General features: G+C 34.7%; 1 protein-coding gene and 1 long non-coding RNA gene across 3 annotated transcripts; one reads left to right on the top strand and one right to left on the bottom strand.

Moving 5' to 3' along the window:
- Positions 1–4,561: 4,561 nt before the first annotated feature.
- Positions 4,562–9,068, bottom strand: LOC144428072 (uncharacterized). The gene is made up of 5 exons (XR_013478044.1): positions 8,915–9,068; positions 8,359–8,555; positions 7,614–7,735; positions 7,042–7,156; positions 4,562–6,071 (listed from the first exon to the last, which is right to left on the bottom strand). It is a non-coding gene; the product is annotated as an uncharacterized LOC144428072 (long non-coding RNA).
- Positions 9,069–15,664: 6,596 nt separating this feature from the next.
- Positions 15,665–20,126, top strand: LOC144428303 (uncharacterized). 2 transcript variants are annotated; one of them, XM_078117344.1, is made up of 5 exons: positions 15,666–16,818; positions 17,297–17,459; positions 17,632–17,695; positions 18,279–18,444; positions 19,257–20,126. In XM_078117344.1, exons 1-5 carry the CDS (start codon positions 15,884–15,886, stop codon positions 19,348–19,350), a joined length of 1,422 nt encoding a protein of 473 aa, XP_077973470.1. In that variant the 5' UTR covers positions 15,666–15,883; the 3' UTR covers positions 19,351–20,126. The 2 variants fall into 2 exon arrangements, with proteins under 2 accessions (XP_077973471.1, XP_077973470.1); XM_078117345.1 differs by lacking the exon at positions 19,257–20,126 and having other exon boundaries at positions 15,665–16,818; positions 17,632–17,709; positions 18,279–18,385.
- The last annotated feature ends 81 nt before the right edge of the window (positions 20,127–20,207 follow it).

Here is a 20,207-nt window from a genome sequence, read left to right as displayed (position 1 = left end):
AAAAATAGTAAAAAGATTTGTATACTTGGAAAAAGTAAAAAAAATCTAAGTTCCTCTAATTTACGAGTAACTATTCTTTCCAATGAACGAATTTATCTACCTACGCATGCGATATAGTCACGAAGCAAATTTAAATACTTTAAAATTTCATCTAAATTTTGCTCTGGGTATCAAATTAATTTGAATTAATTTTATTCTAGAATTATTTTGGTTCATCACCCAAAAATTCTGATTGTTTTGCTATTGCATTAGACAAGATAAGATATTGTTTTATATCTTATTTTTCCGGAAGTAAGCGGACCTATTTGTCCAAATATTCATCCGCAAAAACTCCACGGGGCAGGTTGCGTGCGCAGCATTTTTGATTTCGAGTTTCCTTGTGCCGCGCATCTCGGCTGGGACGCTAAGCTGTTTGGGAGCTCAGCATCGGTTGCGTGCGTATGAAAACTGAATGCGGTACGCATGTTAAGCATGCAATAGCTTGAGTCTGAGTTTGATGATTGTGTTAGCAACGGTCTGTACGGTAGGTGCGGATTTACCACGGGTAGTGGTCTGATTATTGAGGTACCGGTACTGGTACTTTTTGCAGAGAACAAAGTTTCCTATATTTTAATCCTTCTCTTTACCGTCACAGGTCATTTGGTACCGGTAATGTGCCAATTATGACATCACTCAAATGTCACGTGCCTGTAGCCCGCGCTTTTTCTGGTTTAGGAATTAGGACTCGGTAAGCGAGGCTCTTTGTCGTTGTGGATGTTTATTTTAGGCGGTTGGTTTTTGTAGATGTTTATTTTAGGCGGTTGGTTTTTGTAGCTTTTCATGCGTTAATTGAGCATGTTTGTGTTACAGTAGTAGACTTGTAGTTGGTAGACCAAAATATTCTTTAAATACCGTGTACATCAGCATCTAATGGTACCGTACCTGTATACAGCGACATGCTTACACACTGCGGGGTCTCCCTAAAACCAGGCACTCGCGAATTCAGGCACTTTTTCAGGCACCATTTCAGGCACTTTGATATTTTTTTATTTTTACTGTACGTCATTGGGATTTCCAATTTACCTGACAAGATAATTAGACTTTAAATAATTTTTTGCATCCCTATATTGCAATAAAACAATATTATTTCCAATTTATTAGGGTATAAATAATTTTTCAATAGTAAAATGTGGCAACATTGATTACAAAATATAGAAATCAGGCACTTGTGAAATTTCAGGCACTTGGTCAAAACCTATTTTACAATGTATCTGATTACTCTAAAGCAGAAAATTAAATATATACACTTTGTATGGTTGAATTTACAACTTTTTGGTAAAATACAATACCGTTTGTGACTGATGGAGGCGTGTCATATTTCGCAAGTGCCTGATTTTTCATTTTTCTCGGTGATAGTTGCCATATTTTTTCGCAATTATTTTCTTAAATTATTTGCGTCAGCACTTACTATTCTTTGCTTTCTAACGCAAATTCATTGTTCCACAACAATTTGAGCGTTTTTAATATTGCAATGAGTAATACCATTTGACAACATATGGTCAACCATTGTACTTTCTGGATTTATTTGAAATTGAATATGAATAATAAAATCTGGCAACCTCAAGCACAAAATACTAAAACCAGGCACTTGTGAAATTTCAGGCACTTCGTAAAAACCTATTTCTCGATGTTTTTACTTACTTTGAAGCAGAAAACTAAAATATACACTCTTTTGTATGATTGAAATGACGTCTTTTTGGTAAAAAACAAGAACGATTGGGACTGGTCATGAGGGGTCAAATTTCGCAAGTGCCTGATTTTTCATTTTTTTCGATAACAGTTGCCATATATTTTCGCAACAATTTTTCTAGATTATTTGCTTCAGCACTTACTATTCTTTGCTTTCTAACGCAAATTCATTGTTCCACAACAATTTGAGCGTTTTTAATATTGCAATGAGTAATACCATTTGACAACATATGGTCAACCATTGTACTTTCTGGATTTATTTGAAATTGAATATGAATAATAAAATCTGGCAACCTCAAGCACAAAATACTAAAACCAGGCACTTGTGAAATTTCAGGCACTTCGTAAAAACCTATTTCTCGATGTTTTTACTTACTTTGAAGCAGAAAACTAAAATATACACTCTTTTGTATGATTGAAATGACGTCTTTTTGGTAAAAAACAAGAACGATTGGGACTGGTCATGAGGGGTCAAATTTCGCAAGTGCCTGATTTTTCATTTTTTTCGATAACAGTTGCCATATATTTTCGCAACAATTTTTCTAGATTATTTGCTTCAGCACTTACTATTCTTTGCTTTCTAACGCAAATTCATTGTTCCACAACAATTTGAGCGTTTTTAATATTGCAATGAGCAATACCATTTGACAACATATGGTCAACCATCGTACTTTCTGTATTTATTTGAAATTGAATATGAATGATAAAATCTGGCAACCTCAAGCACAAAATACTAAAACCAGGCACTTGTGAAATTTCAGGCACTTCGTAAAAACCTATTTCTCGGTGTTTTTATACACTTTGAAGCAGAAAACTAAAATATACACTCTTTTTTATGATTGAAATGACGTCTTTTTGGTAAAAAACAAAAACGATTGGGACTGGTGATGAGGGGTCAAATTTTGCAAGTGCCTGATTTTTCATTATTTTCGATAACAGTTGCCATATATTTTCGCAGCAATTTTTCTAAATTATTTGAGTTAGAACTTCCTAATCATTTCTTTTTGAAAAGAATTCCAAGTTCTACAACAATTTCAGCGTTTTTACAATGAGCAATATTATTTGACAACATATACATAAACATCGTACTTTTTGGATTTATTTGAAATTGAATAGGAATGATAAAATCTGGCAACAGCAAGCACAAAATACTAAAACCAGGCACTTGTGAAATTTCAGGCACTTTGTAAAAACCTATTTCTCGATGTTTATACTTACTTTGAAGCAGAAAACTAAAATATACACTCTTTTGTATGATTGAAATGACGTCTTTTTTGGTAAAAAAGAAAAACGATTGGGACTTGTGATGAGGGGTCAAATTTCGCAAGTGCCTGATTTTTCTTTTTTTTTCGATTACAGTTGCCATATATTTTGCAATATATTTCATAAAATCATTTTCGTCAGAACTTAGTACTTACTATACTTTGCTTTCTCGGTAAAATGTTTTTTAAGACAATCCGATGTATATTGAGTGCTATTCTTATCGCTAATTTCAATTCGACGTCTGCCCGAAGGTGGTGCAAGTATTTATATTTGAAGTGAGTACATACCTCTTCAAAACGCCCAGATGGAAGATTGAACAAGTCGGAGTCAACAAAAATTCAATTACATTTGGAACGTTGTCGCACTGCATCGTCGCCACTCATATACTCTGACATTCCGATGCATGGATTTTGCTTTCTGGAAAATAATAATTGGAGTGTCTGTTAAAGTGCGAAATGTATACGGGAGCACGTACAATATCAATGCTTCGTTTGCAAGCGTTGGTATCATGATACATGTGAGAAATTATCGAAAGCGAAATTGTGGAAGTGTAAAATTTGTATTCGGTAAGTCGGTGTTGCAAATGTGGGTATTTTCAGGGCGCTCCCGTAGTAGCCTATGTGCTCCAAGATGGCGCACAACCTATTACCTCTATCTCGGTACACATACTATGTTCGGGTTGTGTGCCAACTTTGTGCACATACTACGGGAGCACCATTTTCTGCACAACCTATTCTGATGCTCATTCGCGACATGAAGAAACTATACGCCCGACATATAAGAGTAGCAAACAATACACAAAACCTTTTCATGTTTAATTTCAGAACTGACATTTAAAATTTTCAATTCTTAGATCTGTGGTTTTACCTAATTGCAAGATACGTAAATCATATCATGTCAAAATAGAACAAATAGTAAGGATTTTCATTGGATACTCAATATTTCTAATAATTTTCAAACTGAGAGCTTCGATTAGTGTTCACTCATACACTTCCTTTGTGAAGTTGTGTTTTTAATGTTTTATCTCCTTAATAAATTCAAATTTATATCCCCAATTACTGATGAAGAAAGATCTATAATCGAGAGTTTAATACGGCTTCTGTGACATTAAAAACAATTACTGTTTTACGTTTTTATATATTTGTAACTTTTTGAATAACGCAAAAAAAATCGTTGACTGACTACTGGCGTGTTGAATATTGAAGGATTTTTATTGTAACATTCGTTTAACGATGCTTTTAAGCCTAACTTTGGGCATATCAGCTACCTGATGTCATTCGCCGAGCGAATTTTGTTTAGGTGACATTGCCATCTCCTATTTACCATCCTGTAGCCATTCTTCTTATTTAGGAACTACGTGTTTTACAGTTATCTGTTACAGCATGAAATAATGTACAAATAATTCTACGTAAACTATCCATGAAATTCATTCCATAAACTATCCATGAAAAGATATTACAGTCAGATCTTCAGGTTGTAAAGAATATTATACAACAGCAACGTCAAGTGATTGAATATCTTTATTGTAGCCGTGGTTGCAACAGGGGTGACAACTTTTTTGTGGCTTTGGAGCCAGGCCACACAAAAGGGGCCAGGCCACGGAGAAAATGGGGCCAGGCCACAGAGAAAATGGGGCCAGGCCACAGAGAAAATGGGGCCAGGCCACGGAGAAAATGGGGCCAGGCCTCAGAATATTCGGGGCCAGGCCAGCGCAATGGTAATGTTAAGACATCCGTATTTGTTTAGTTATATTTTTGTTTATAAGTGATGTGGAAACTGGTAATGTTAAGACATGTACGGTACCGTACCGGTACTTGTACAATTGAACCGTATCGTATGTTACAACCAGGGAAAATGCTGTATTCGAACACTTACTCATTACAAATGTACCGACTCCATAATCAGCAATAGAATAGAAAATAATAGATAAAAACAAATGATAAAGTAACTGATTATAGAATCGGGAAAGCAAACAAAACCTCAAGTAAAGTTTGAAGCCTACATATTTCAGATGGAAAGGTATTGATAAAAGAAGTAGTACGTGTTCGCTCACCCAATGTATTACTTATGTGAGGGGGTATATTGCGAGCGATACATTATTGTAGTGTTTCTACTGGTCACCGTACATATACATTTATATTCCTCCCCGCATTCATTGTCTTTTTACTGTAGCGTGAACTGGTGCCTATATGTTAAAAAAAACTCAGTGAAATAAGTTATATTTATTGCTTGTTGCATACCTTTTTGTGATTGTTAATTTTTTTTAGCGAATATGTGTTGTTATTTAATTATTTTCATACAATACATGGTTAATAGATCATGGAATAATTCCACCAGTGACTCAAATGCTATTATTAAATGAAGTCCGTACTGATAAATTGTGTAGTTCTACCTGTATTGCATAGGCAATTGACAGGGGTTTACACGCTAAGATGTTTTAGATTTGTAATACAAATTGCAGGCACAACATATCGGTAGCTGGTATACGCTATCACAACCACTAGTATCCCAATACTCAACATGCAAAAAAGACTACTCTTCTCAGTTATACATTATCCCTAACAGAAAACAAGATCCATGCATACCAGTTGATAAACTGTTTCATTTATTGAAAAATATGCAAAAAAAAATTGCAAACACCAGATTGGCAGGATTCCAACATACTCTTTTTTAAAATAAGATTCATCTCCGAGGGAGTCCTTTTTGTTAGCATCTTAAGACTTTCCTATTACCGATAATTACTTCAATTATATTCAGCGTAATGAATATCAGGGATAAATGTTCAATCATAAGACTGTTTTTTCAATATAAGTCATCATAGATATATCGGAAAAGTAACAGTAGTACAAACGCATATTAGATAATCATAAGCAAGGAAATTGTAAGACTCTTTTGACTGGAACTGGTTTAGAGATTCAAGGGAAAATTCGCAAAATTCAATTTGGTATTTTTTCAAATTTGTTTTTAGCAACCACACTGGTAAGGTTGAGTATCTCCTACACAATATAAAACCAAAATTATATAGAGTCCGTATTGTTGTCATCATAGCAGACACCATGATATAATTTCTTCTCTCCAAGCTATAAAACAAAAAAATTATGCTAAAATTCTTGATGACTTGAGTGGTTTATTATTTTACAGTACTGGGAATCAAAATACCTATTTCACCAATAAATACTTTTTAATCCTGCACACCATTTTGAGAATACAGGTAAAACGTAAAATTAAATGGTAGTGATATTAGGGAGTGGGGTTTTATGGCACGGTTGTTAGCAACAATATGGGATGAAATTTATCTAACAGAAGGAAGTATGTAGGTTTCATATAGAATTATTACATCATTTTTATCATTGTCAACTATTCAATCCAAATCTAACGAAGATTCAATAAAACATGGTGTTTATTCGACTAGACCAGGGGTTCTCAACCTTTTTTCTGCAAAATACCCCCCCAGGCACGAAACAATCAACGTGAACCCCCAGTAATGTGACACCGAACAAAGTTGTGATATATCGATTAACAATTTGTTGAAACAACAATTTATTGACCAGATAAAACTAAATTTAATTTCCCTGTTACTAATATTGCCCTAACTAATAAATTCTTGAAATCCCTTTCAAGTTTCAATAAGGATATCACTTTCTCCAGTGCTCGCAGCACGCTGTATTTTCTGTGAATTTCACATTGTTTACGTCACAATCACAACAACGCAAGATCAGGGAAAATCTATGTTTCAATTGGCATCCAGTTACAATCGGCACGCATTTTCCTCTGGTAGTAATAAAGGATATTAAAAACAGCAACACGCAAAAACTCGACTGCCATCCAAGTACCCCCTGAAATCTTTTCGCGAACCCCAGGTTGAGAACCCCTGGACTAAAGACTGCTTGGTCCATCCCTGATTTGTATACATCGCAGATCACTTCATTATCAAAAACTCATTAAGTTAGGAAACAAATGGAATGGGCCAATTTTTATATTCTATTCTGTTTTTACTTATTGTTGCATGTCCTGCTATAAAGCTCAGTACAAACAATACGTCAAACTCACATTGAGGTACGTCTCCACGTCATTCTATTGTTTTATGTACGCGATGTTTTGGAGAAGCAAAATCAATAACATGGAAACTGCGACAACTGTTTGCATGTCGTTACGACGTGAGCACCTGAGATTATGTTATTTGTTAAAGCCATACTGAACAATTTTTTATCATGTGATACAATTAATACATATTAGGCATTACATGTATTTCTTTACAATGCTTAGTGATTGAGGCAATATTTAAAAATGAAACCAATAGTGGCAAAAAATTCACATCTTACACTTTTATAAAAAAAAGAGTGCTTAATAGGGAACACCATTTGCAAAAAACATCTTGCGAGAACATCTCTTGACAATGAAATTTTTCCAAATACAGCATAAAAATAGCAAATAGTCAAGAAAAATTGTGAAAGAACTTGCAAATGTTATTTTAGGAAAACAAATGTACAAAATTCAGACTTGACTATTAGACACAATCTTGACTGGAACAAAAAAATATAACCATGGAGATTGTATTCAGGTCTCATCTGTACAGTTATTGTTACAATGATGTGATCAAGGCAAATAATACCAAATCTTACCATCATACTATTCCATCTATTTTAGTATTTAATCTTTGTAGTGGAATCTCGTTCGGAATATAGTTCTTCTCGGAAAAACTTTTTCGCTTGATTCCTGTTTTCATTATCAATTTAAACAATCCCTGAAAGCAGATCCAATTATGTATGTAGTAGTAATCATCACAAGAATATAATACAAATATGTTATGCATGCTTCAGTTGGATATAAAAATATAAGGAATATTAATAAGTATTTCTAGCTTTGTCACAACCGTAAAACATTGCAGAACAATCTCAAAAACAAATATATACTTAAATCTCCACTCAAACCATTTGAATGACTAACGAATATAAAAGTGTGAATCAAAGCTTCCCCCAAAACCAGTCTCAAATGAAAAATCCAGTGCGCCAGCTAATGTTATCTAATAAATAATATACATTGTAATATTAGGCTAAAATGTATAGTCTGATATGAGTATTACTTATAAATAGTTTGAGTAAGATAAGCTTGAAATATTTTTCCCAACCTGGTAAATGTAAACTACAAATTAGCTTTCATATTCATAATCTATGATCAAATTGATATGATACCAGCTTCTCACAGCCTAATTCTTGTATACATTCCTCAGTTATCGTATAGTATCTGTTTCACTGCGATCATTACTCATATCAGCATATATACTGAACAAAAAACATTAATTCCCCAAAAAGTGAAACAAATCTTATGGTACTATTGTTGTAAAGTAACTTAACCATCATTACAAACCTGTTATATGAAATAAAAACTATGACTATTCCACTTCCGACAACATTCAGACATTGCGTCCCCGAATCACCTCGCTGTATGAATCCACTTTTTAAACTGCACTTCCCGGCAACAAATTTCAAAGTATTTACTTTTCAGACAGTCAAACATGATTTCATACTATTATGGTTACCTGTAACTTGAAGATCTTTACTAACCTGTTGAAAACCATGAAAAAAAAAAATACAAAATCATCTCCATAACAGAAATCAAGCATGGCTCCATATACAGATATACCATGTTTCCCCAAGAATAAGACTGGGTCTCATTTCAATTTTCTTCCGAAAAATAACACTAGGGCTTATTTTCGGGGGATATCTTATATTTTTATTTATTAAAAAGTAGAGAATTACGAGATTTTCAAATATACAAACTATGAACCTATATATATTATAACCTATATATGAACCTCGGTTAAATGTGATTCAAGCGAATTCTTTTCACTAATAAGGTTTGCCTGTACCTTCAAGATCATCACTAACCTGTTAAACACACAAAAAATAAGACTAATCCACACCTCATAACAGAATTTGAGTGTGGCTCCATATTACTGAACTGCTCAAGTCTGTGGCTCCATTTTCTATCCTGTATTTCCAGGCAATAAATTCTCGGTAAAATGCGATTCAAGCATATTCTTTTCACTAATAAGGTTTGTCTGTACCTTCAAGATCATCACTAACCTGTTAAGCACACAAAAAATAAGACTAATCCACTTCTCAAAACGAATTTGAGTGTGGCTCCATATTACTGAACTGCTCTAGTCTGTGGCTCCATTTTCTATCCTGTATTTCCAGGCAATAAATTCTCGGTTAAATGTGATTCAAGCGTATTCTTTTCACTAATTAGGTTTGCCTGTACCTTCAAGATCATCACTAACCTGTTAAACACACAAAAAATAAGAAGACTAATCCACTTCTAAAAACGAATTTGAGTGTGGCTCCATATTACTGAACTGCTCTAGTCTGTGGCTCCATTTTCTATCCTGTATTTCCAGGCAATAAATTCTCGGTTAAATGTGATTCAAGCGTATTCTTTTCACTAATAAGGTTTGCCTGTACCTTCAAGATCATTACTAACCTGTTAAACACACAAAAAATAAGACTAATCCACTTCTCAAAACGAATTTGAGTGTGGCTCTATATTACTGAACTGCTCTAGTCTGTGGCTCCATTTTCTATCCTGTATTTCAAGGCAATAAATTCTCGGTAAAATGCGATTCAAGCATATTCTTTTCACTAATAAGGTTTGTCTGTACCTTCAAGATCATCACTAACCTGTTAAACACACAAAAAATAAGACTAATCCACTTCTCAAAACGAATTTGAGTGTGGCTCTATATTACTGAACTGCTCTAGTCTGTGGCTCCATTTTCTATCCTGTATTTCCAGGCAGTAAATTCTCGGTTAAATGTGATTCAAGCGTATTCTTTTCACTAATTAGGTTTGCCTGTACCTTCAAGATCATCACTAACCTGTTAAACACACAAAGAATAAGACTAATCCACTTCTCAAAACAGAATTTGAGTGTGGCTCCATATTACTGAACTGCTCAAGTCTGTGGCTCCATTTTCTATCCTGTATTTCCAGGCAGTAAATTCTCGGTTAAATGTGATTCAAGCGTATTCTTTTCACTAATTAGGTTTGCCTGTACCTTCAAGATCATCACTAACCTGTTAAACACACAAAGAATAAGACTAATCCACTTCTCAAAACAGAATTTGAGTGTGGCTCCATATTACTGAACTGCTCAAGTCTGTGGCTCCATTTTCTATCCTGTATTTCCAGGCAATAAATTCTCGGTAAAATGCGATTCAAGCATATTCTTTTCACTAATAAGGTTTGTCTGTACCTTCAAGATCATCACTAACCTGTTAAGCACACAAAAAATAAGACTAATCCACTTCTCAAAACGAATTTGAGTGTGGCTCCATATTACTGAACTGCTCTAGTCTGTGGCTCCATTTTCTATCCTGTATTTCCAGGCAATAAATTCTCGGTTAAATGTGATTCAAGCGTATTCTTTTCACTAATTAGGTTTGCCTGTACCTTCAAGATCATCACTAACCTGTTAAACACACAAAAAATAAGACTAATCCACTTCTAAAAACGAATTTGAGTGTGGCTCCATATTACTGAACTGCTCTAGTCTGTGGCTCCATTTTCTATCCTGTATTTCCAGGCAATAAATTCTCGGTTAAATGTGATTCAAGCGTATTCTTTTCACTAATAAGGTTTGCCTGTACCTTCAAGATCATTACTAACCTGTTAAACACACAAAAAATAAGACTAATCCACACCTCATAACAGAATTTGAGTGTGGCTCCATATTACTGAACTGCTCAAGTCTGTGGCTCCATTTTCTATCCTGTATTTCCAGGCAATAAATTCTCGGTAAAATGCGATTCAAGCATATTCTTTTCACTAATAAGGTTTGTCTGTACCTTCAAGATCATCACTAACCTGTTAAGCACACAAAAAATAAGACTAATCCACTTCTCAAAACGAATTTGAGTGTGGCTCCATATTACTGAACTGCTCTAGTCTGTGGCTCCATTTTCTATCCTGTATTTCCAGGCAATAAATTCTCGGTTAAATGTGATTCAAGCGTATTCTTTTCACTAATTAGGTTTGCCTGTACCTTCAAGATCATCACTAACCTGTTAAACACACAAAAAATAAGAAGACTAATCCACTTCTAAAAACGAATTTGAGTGTGGCTCCATATTACTGAACTGCTCTAGTCTGTGGCTCCATTTTCTATCCTGTATTTCCAGGCAATAAATTCTCGGTTAAATGTGATTCAAGCGTATTCTTTTCACTAATAAGGTTTGCCTGTACCTTCAAGATCATTACTAACCTGTTAAACACACAAAAAATAAGACTAATCCACTTCTCAAAACGAATTTGAGTGTGGCTCTATATTACTGAACTGCTCTAGTCTGTGGCTCCATTTTCTATCCTGTATTTCAAGGCAATAAATTCTCGGTAAAATGCGATTCAAGCATATTCTTTTCACTAATAAGGTTTGTCTGTACCTTCAAGATCATCACTAACCTGTTAAACACACAAAAAATAAGACTAATCCACTTCTCAAAACGAATTTGAGTGTGGCTCTATATTACTGAACTGCTCTAGTCTGTGGCTCCATTTTCTATCCTGTATTTCCAGGCAGTAAATTCTCGGTTAAATGTGATTCAAGCGTATTCTTTTCACTAATTAGGTTTGCCTGTACCTTCAAGATCATCACTAACCTGTTAAACACACAAAGAATAAGACTAATCCACTTCTCAAAACAGAATTTGAGTGTGGCTCCATATTACTGAACTGCTCAAGTCTGTGGCTCCATTTTCTATCCTGTATTTCCAGGCAATAAATTCTCGGTAAAATGCGATTCAAGCATATTCTTTTCACTAATAAGGTTTGTCTGTACCTTCAAGATCATCACTAACCTGTTAAGCACACAAAAAATAAGACTAATCCACTTCTCAAAACGAATTTGAGTGTGGCTCCATATTACTGAACTGCTCTAGTCTGTGGCTCCATTTTCTATCCTGTATTTCCAGGCAATAAATTCTCGGTTAAATGTGATTCAAGCGTATTCTTTTCACTAATTAGGTTTGCCTGTACCTTCAAGATCATCACTAACCTGTTAAACACACAAAAAATAAGACTAATCCACTTCTAAAAACGAATTTGAGTGTGGCTCCATATTACTGAACTGCTCTAGTCTGTGGCTCCATTTTCTATCCTGTATTTCCAGGCAATAAATTCTCGGTTAAATGTGATTCAAGCGTATTCTTTTCACTAATAAGGTTTGCCTGTACCTTCAAGATCATTACTAACCTGTTAAACACACAAAAAATAAGACTAATCCACTTCTCAAAACGAATTTGAGTGTGGCTCTATATTACTGAACTGCTCTAGTCTGTGGCTCCATTTTCTATCCTGTATTTCAAGGCAATAAATTCTCGGTAAAATGCGATTCAAGCATATTCTTTTCACTAATAAGGTTTGTCTGTACCTTCAAGATCATCACTAATCTGTTAAACACACAAAAAATAAGACTAATCCACTTCTCAAAACGAATTTGAGTGTGGCTCTATATTACTGAACTGCTCTAGTCTGTGGCTCCATTTTCTATCCTGTATTTCCAGGCAGTAAATTCTCGGTTAAATGTGATTCAAGCGTATTCTTTTCACTAATTAGGTTTGCCTGTACCTTCAAGATCATCACTAACCTGTTAAACACACAAAGAATAAGACTAATCCACTTCTCAAAACGAATTTGAGTGTGGCTCCATAATACTGAACTGCTCAAGTCTGTGGCTCCATTTTCTATCCAGTATTTCCAGGCAATAAATTCTCGGTTAAATGTGATTCAAGCGTATTATTTTCACTAATAAGGTTTGTCTGTACCATCAAGATCATTACTAACCCGTTGAACACACAAAAAATAGGACTAATCCACTTTTCATACCAGAATTTGAGTGTGGCTCCGTACCGGTATTACTGCATAGCACCATGGCCTGGCCTGGCCTGGCCCCGATTTCTCCGTGGCCCGGCCTCAATTTCTCTGTGGCCCGGCCTCAATTTCTCTGTGGCCCGGCCCCAATTCCTCCGTGGCCTGGCCCCAATTTCTCCGTGGCCTGGCCCCATTTCAGTGGCCTGGCCCCAAAGCCACAAAAAAGTGATCACTCCCTCTCCGTGGTTGAACACCGCTGGTTGTCAATATAGATTTTGCACAGGCTTTTATACATTTTGTGAACGGTAAATTATGTTCTATTAGGGGATAATGTGACTTGGATACGTATTATAAAAAATTCTATACGACATAAGTCAATTGTTTCTGTTATGTAGTTTATATGAAGTCATAGGCCGAATTACATTATTAAAATCGTCGTCCGATAACAATTAAAACTGGAATTTCGAACTAATATTGCCAGAAGACAAATTAGGTTCTTTATAACAATGCGATTGTTGCTACCTGGGTAATATATTACGTCGAAATGTTTATAACAAATTAGAAGAAGTTTTGAACCAATTTCAAGGGTTCCGAACATTACTATAAAGATGCCATCTGAATAACTAATATTCTTTACAGATCTGTCAAATTTAAACCCGTATTTAAATAATACATATGTAATACTTTTGAATTAATAAAAATAAACAACACAATGTCATTCAAACTTTACAATATTCAAATAGTGATTGGTTTAATTAAATACCAATTTCCGGAGTAGATACTGATGTTAAAAGTTTAATTCCATTTATGCTAAGTGGAGCTCTCATACAAACATTGACTTTTATAAAATAATGCAATAGGGAAACAACATATAAAAAAAAGAAAAAAATTATAGAGATATGGCAACTACCATTGACAAAACCAAAAAATCAGGCACTTGCTAAATTTGCCACATTCCTACCAGTGACAGTTCTTCTTGTTTTGAACAATAAAAATACCAAATTCAGTCATACAAAATATGTATATTTGGATTTTCGGCTTTAAAGTAATCAAAAACATCGGGAAATGGTTTTTTACAAAGTGCCTGAAATTTCACAAGTGCCTGATTTTAGTATTTTGTGCTTGCGGTTGCCAGATTTTATCATTCCTATTCAATTTCAAATAAATCCAAAAGGTACGATGGTTATCTATATGTTGTCAAATGATATTGCTCATTGCATTATTAAAAACGCTGAAATTGTTGTAGAACTAGGAATTTCCTTTAAAAAGCAATGATTAGTAAGTTCTGACGAAAAAGATTTTATGAAAAGTATTGCAAAAATATATGGCAACTGTAATCAAAAAAAATGAAAAATCAGGCACTTGCGAAATTTGACCCCTCATGACCAGTCCCAATCGTTCTTGTTTTTTACCAAAAAGACGTCATTTCAATCATACAAAAGAGTGTATATTTTAGTTTTCTGCTTCAAAGTAAGTAAAAACATCGAGAAATAGGTTTTTACGAAGTGCCTGAAATTTCACAAGTGCTTGGTTTTAGTATTTTGTGCTTGAGGTTGCCAGATTTTATTATTCATATTCAATTTCAAATAAATCCAGAAAGTACGATGGTTGACCATATGTTGTCAAATGGTATTGCTCATTGCAATATTAAAAACGCTCAAATTGTTGTGGAACAATGAATTTGCGTTAGAAAGCAAAGTATAGTAAGTGCTGACGCAAATAATCTAGAAAAATTGTTGCGAAAATATATGGCAACTGTTATCGAAAAAAATGAAAAATCAGGCACTTGCGAAATTTGACCCCTCATCACCAGTCCCAATCGTTTTTGTTTTTTACCAAAAAGACGTCATTTCAATCATACAAAAGAGTGTATATTTTAGTTTTCTGCTTCAAAGTAAGTAAAAACACCGAGAAATAGGTTTTTACGAAGTGCCTGAAATTTCACAAGTGCCTGGTTTTAGTATTTTGTGCTTGAGGTTGCCAGATTTTATTATTCATATTCAATTTCAAATAAATCCAGAAAGTACGATGGTTGACCATATGTTGTCAAATAGTATTGCTCATTGCAATATTAAAAACGCTCAAATTGTTGTGGAACAATGAATTTGCGTTAGAAAGCAAAGAATAGTAAGTGCTGACGCAAATAATTCAAAAAATAATTGCGAAAAAATATGGCAACTGTCACCGAGAAAAATCAGGCACTTGCGAAATATGACACGTCTCCATCAGTCACAAACGGTATTGTATTTTACCAAAATGTTGTAAATTCAACCATACAAAGTGTATATATTTAATTTTCTGTTTTAGAGTAATCAGATACATTGTAAAATAGGTTTTGACCAAGTGCCTGATTTCTATATTTTGTAATCAATGTTGCCACATTTTACTATTGAAAAATAATTTATACCCTAATAAATTGGAAATAATATTGTTTTATTGCAATATAGGGATGCAAAAAATTATTTAAAGTCTAATTATCTTGTCAGGTAAATTGGAAATCCCAATGACGTACGGTAAAAATAAAAAATATCAAAGTGCCTGAAATGGTGCCTGAAAAAGTGCCTGAATTCGCAAGTGCCTGGTTTTAGGGAGACCCCACACTGCGTTAGTTTCGCCGTGTTACCGGCACCAGTATCTATCGACGACCAAGAGTAAAAATCTGAATTGGCTATTTCAGTATTTGTTTCGGAATAGATGTAACTTACCGGTAGCCTATGGTGATGTGATACGTTCAAACGTTACAAGTCCTGAAGTCGGTGGCAACAATAGGTACGGTACCGGTAACAGACAGATGAATTCAATTATAGCTATGTAACCCTTGAGTACATAAAATTGGTTAATTGTACCGTTAACCTGTTCAACATTTTTGGCCCTTCCCATTGCCTAGGTTTATATAGGAAAGTAAATAAATATAGGAAAGTAGTGATTACATTGACAGGTTTATTTTTTGAAAATTTATTTTTTATTTTTGGCTGTGATTTCAATAAATGTTTTAGTTCTCGCTGGCACTGCTGAAGATTTTAGTAATGGCTAATATAAATTTGAATGAACTGTCTAAAATTGGTTTGAATAACCAAGCAATACAAGACCTGGATGTGAAATTAAGAGACCTTGGCGTCGAAGATTCTTCTGATCTCTTGCTTATTAAAGAGGAAGACCTCTATGGTGTGGTGTCTGTCATATTGGCCCGGAAAATTGTTGCATACTGGAAAGATAGTCTATGTCTGGATATTTCATCCGATGCAACTGAACTATTCAGCGATTCCTCTTCATCTTGCAATGCAGAAAACTTTGTGATATCTTGGAAAGACTTTCCCACTGACATAATTGAAATGTGCAAAAATGGCACAGTTGTTCCATCAGCCAGAAGAAGTGAGTTTGTTCGCATTCTTGTGGACTCTGTCCTGAAGTGGTCGGGCAGTTCCAAGCCGTCAAGGGCAGAATTGTCGACTATTGCTAAAAGGGTCATACGTAGATATCCAAAGTCTTTCCAAGATACAAGTGGACCTGAAGGTGAAGTCATTGGGTCTGGCTATTCCTACCTGACCCAACAAATGGTTTGGCGTATTGACAACTTGCGGAAGTCCACATCAAAGAAGAGAAGCCAACAGCCTAAGGTGGAAGAACAAGTAGATGTTGACAGATATGGCTGTGTGCTTTGGGGTCCTGAAACAGATAATGAAGGGGAACTTGAACAACTTAGAATGTGGCTCAAGCATGAGTACACATTATCAAAGTCTGATCAGGATTTGGGAAAAGTGGAAGAATATATGAAACAGACCTTCCCTCTTCAACGAAAGCATATAAATCAAAATCAAAGCATCAGTGGGATCAAGGAGTTATGGCCACACTTGTTCGATGGAATCTGTTTAATGCGCCATTATGAAACATTGGTTGGTAAAACAGAAGCTAAAAAGAATATTTTAAAAAAACTTGAAGACAATTCCATATGCATTTACAAGTAAGTTGCACAAATATCTGATACTTTGCAAGATAATTTTCATTCGAATGCTATGCCTTGCAGAGTTTTTGTTGAAAGCCTTCTTGTGCCCATTATTTATTGCTTCCTATAAGAGGTTATAACTTATCTGAGGTTAGGCTATACTTAAATATTCTGAAGTTCTTCTATTCTTTATTTTACTTCATAATCAAGTACCCTAGTTATTGTGCACCTGTTCTTGCAGGCTGGTACCACATGCGACATAGTGTGCTCTAGAGGTTGTCTGTTTCCATGTCTGTGTAATAATTGCTTGACAATAATTGCCCTTTCTTTTCCAAGCAGGCTGTAATTTAATGTTACTTTCATCTCTCTTCAGTCTTGCAATAGGAACAAATTATGTAACTAATCGCAAGGTCGATGAGCCAACCTCTATGAAATTACCAGTACTTAGTGTCATTCAATCAGAAAGTGGATCACTTACTCAGGCATTATTATTTAGGACATTGAAATGTTCAACCAATAAGAAAATTTCTGAATTTATAAGTTCTTCAACATCGGAATCAAAGAATCTGAAAACTGAATTACCAAAATCGACTGGGGTGGTCACGTTGATCGCCTATTATTTCGGAGAGGACCTAAACCAAATATTTAAGTGTTTCCAGGTATGTTCTATGCTTTTTTTGAAAGTTTTCGCATCAAGAGTAATGTAACTTGTGCACAACACTGTTCGTATAAAGTTTTGTGAGCCGACTGCAAATTAATTGGAAACTAACTGCATGATAGTGGTTAACGGAATTTTTTTGCATATTTATTCACTACTTTGCCTATTTTCAGAAAGAAACCACTTTTCCCCAGATATTAGAAGATATTCCAAAATCTCCATTTATTGCTTGCATAGGTAAGTGTTAAGAGGTGAGCGATGTAATTGTGAATATCAGGAACAATTTCGAAATATGATATGATAGCTGTTTTCCTGTGATTAATTCTGCAACTTTTTCAAAGGCCATTTTGTGTCGCCATATACTTCTCAGTTGTGATTATTATAAAATGATATCACCAGCTTCTGTCATGCTACCTGCTTTAACTGTTGCGTCACAGTATGCATTGCTTGAAATATGAAATATAATATTTCTGAAAGAACGTAATGCTTATCATAAGCCTCATCAATATAATAAGTTCTCCCTTCGTTCTATCAGTGTTACGCTCGCTATCAACGGTGAGTGAAAATAAGTACAAATCCATGTCTGCTATATTAAATATATAGCCAAAGCCAATTTTGAGATGATCGTACTATTATACAATTAATAATTGTGTAATTGCATATTATCAAAAAATCACTAATCGTCCACCTCTAGTAAGTGTATTTGTTATTAGTTGGCTTTAGAAGTTGAGATAATAAGATTAATCAACCTGTCAAGTGACTTTCACTTTATTCATAAGCCTATAGATTCGAAGCTAAAGTTTACAATCTTGTGTTTCAGGTAACACGGTAGCGACTGCTGAGACTTTTTACGTCATCGCTGAACGAGAAGTGGTGTGTTCCTGTAGATCGTTTTTTGAAGCGGTGGCTTTTCAGTTTGCTTCGTTCTATGTTTTCAACATAGAATATCCAAATAAGGCCTTGCTGACGTTTGATTTTATTCAGAGGTAAGAAAAAATGTGCTAGTCTACAGTGCTGATATAATTCTTGCTGTTGGCACAATGTACACGTTGTTGATGAATTACCTGTTACTTCTGTCATGTAGTGTTATTTGATGACATACAATACAAAAAATGGGTTGTGAAAATGAAATATGTGACTGGACTTGCACAAACTCGTGGTGTCCATACCCTGGGGACTGGGCCACGAGTAGGGCTGGGAATAATTTAATTAGTTAAACAGTTTTTAGGTGTTTAATAATAGTCATGATTTATTTTAACCATTCATCGGTACGGTACCGATTAATGGTTAAAATGAATCATGATTGACTGGCGGTACCACACATGTTTACATGTTTCCTCCTAATCTAATATGTTTTACATTCATATGTGAAAAATGAACTCACAACAATCCTATTTTAGTGAACTTCAATTTAAAACGATGTCACTGTGCTCTCCATTTTGTAGCAGGAAATTTTTGATATATTTGCAAAAAATCATTACTAATGACAGAAATTAATACAATATTTTTCAATTGCTGCATTTGCAATCGAATGTCAACGAGCGGATGAGCCTATTGCGATTTGCGACAACTGGGGGCTAGGAGGATCTGTAGCTTTCTGGTTTGGCAATTGCATTCCTGGCCCACTGACAGTTTTTTGTTTATCCCTTGGCAAGGCACGATACATTATAAATACCTGACATTTTTACTATTTTTGTCCAGTGTTTGTGTTTTTACTATTTTAGTGGTGAGATAACAGGACGTTTTCCAAATTTCATATGTGAAACCTATTCGCCATTTAAGTTCTGCCTTTTTTCAGGTTCTTCGGTGACATAAACCCCAGCGGCACTAAGTCGAAAAAAAGTAAAGGCAAAGACGTTAATGCAAAAGTAATCGCCTTGCAAGAAGAGTGAATCTATCACAGGCGTTATATGTGCCGTTGTTAGAAATTGATGTTTAAGTAAACTTTGGTGGTGTTACTGCTAGGGTTGCCACTTCCGGATACATTTTTTTTCGAATCGAATTTTTCCGAATCTGATTCCATTAAGCTTTTTTTTATTTTTTTTCATTGCATGCCTATTTTTGCTCAAAGTCACAAAAAAGCTCAAATCTAGAAGAGAAAACTTGAAAATGGAATATGCTAGATAGCAGGGATGACAAAGTTTTTTCAGTGAATAAGCCACACTTATTTCCACCAGGTTAAAAAATATGTGAGTTATCTGTGAGTCTTACAATACTGGGTTATTATTGTGTGTAGCTTTACACATACAATGTACTTGTATCAGTACTGAGGCAATTTGATGAAATTTCTTTCGAAACTGTTTTTTACAAGCCTTAAAGGCATTCAGTGTGTATTTATGCTAAAAATATTAATTGTAATAAAATGATTTTCGTTTCCAGAATCTCGTTTTTTTTATTTTAACTGTAATATTCTGTGTGTTTACTGTTGTGTCGTGCCAGTAGATCTTTGCTACTCTCGTAGTGGTTCGGTCATCGCGAGTGAGAAATTACCATCATGCTAGTATTGTATGGTACTACTGTCGGGTAAGGTAGCTGCCATCGAGATAGTAATTTTATTTACTATTTTAAGGTAAAAAATATTACTACTGGTGGGTAGGTTTACTGCCGTCAAAAAAGTAGTATTTTTTACAGTTTTATAGTAATTTTTGCTACCATCAATCTCTGTAAATTTACTGAAAATACTGTTCATAATACTACTGATAGGGCTCGTAATTTTTTTTACATGGGGCCAGTACTTTTGCTGCCATTT

This window comes from Styela clava, chromosome 10, assembly GCF_964204865.1.
Source record: "Styela clava chromosome 10, kaStyClav1.hap1.2, whole genome shotgun sequence".
Classification (NCBI taxonomy): domain Eukaryota; kingdom Metazoa; phylum Chordata; class Ascidiacea; order Stolidobranchia; family Styelidae; genus Styela; species Styela clava.
Note: the sequence above shows the minus strand (reverse complement) of the source record. Positions and strands in the feature narration are given on the sequence as shown.

What these genes read in the sequence shown, in the direction of transcription:
- LOC144428303 (XM_078117344.1), top strand. Translation starts at nt 15,884, where the DNA reads ATGGCTAATATAAATTTGAATGAACTGTCTAAAATTGGTTTGAATAAC. An exon ending in AATTCCATATGCATTTACAA is followed by an intron (nt 16,819 to 17,296) that starts GTAAGTTGCACA and finishes ATTATTATTTAG; the next exon opens with GACATTGAAATGTTCAACCA. An exon ending in ACGTTTGATTTTATTCAGAG is followed by an intron (nt 18,445 to 19,256) that starts GTAAGAAAAAAT and finishes GCCTTTTTTCAG; the next exon opens with GTTCTTCGGTGACATAAACC.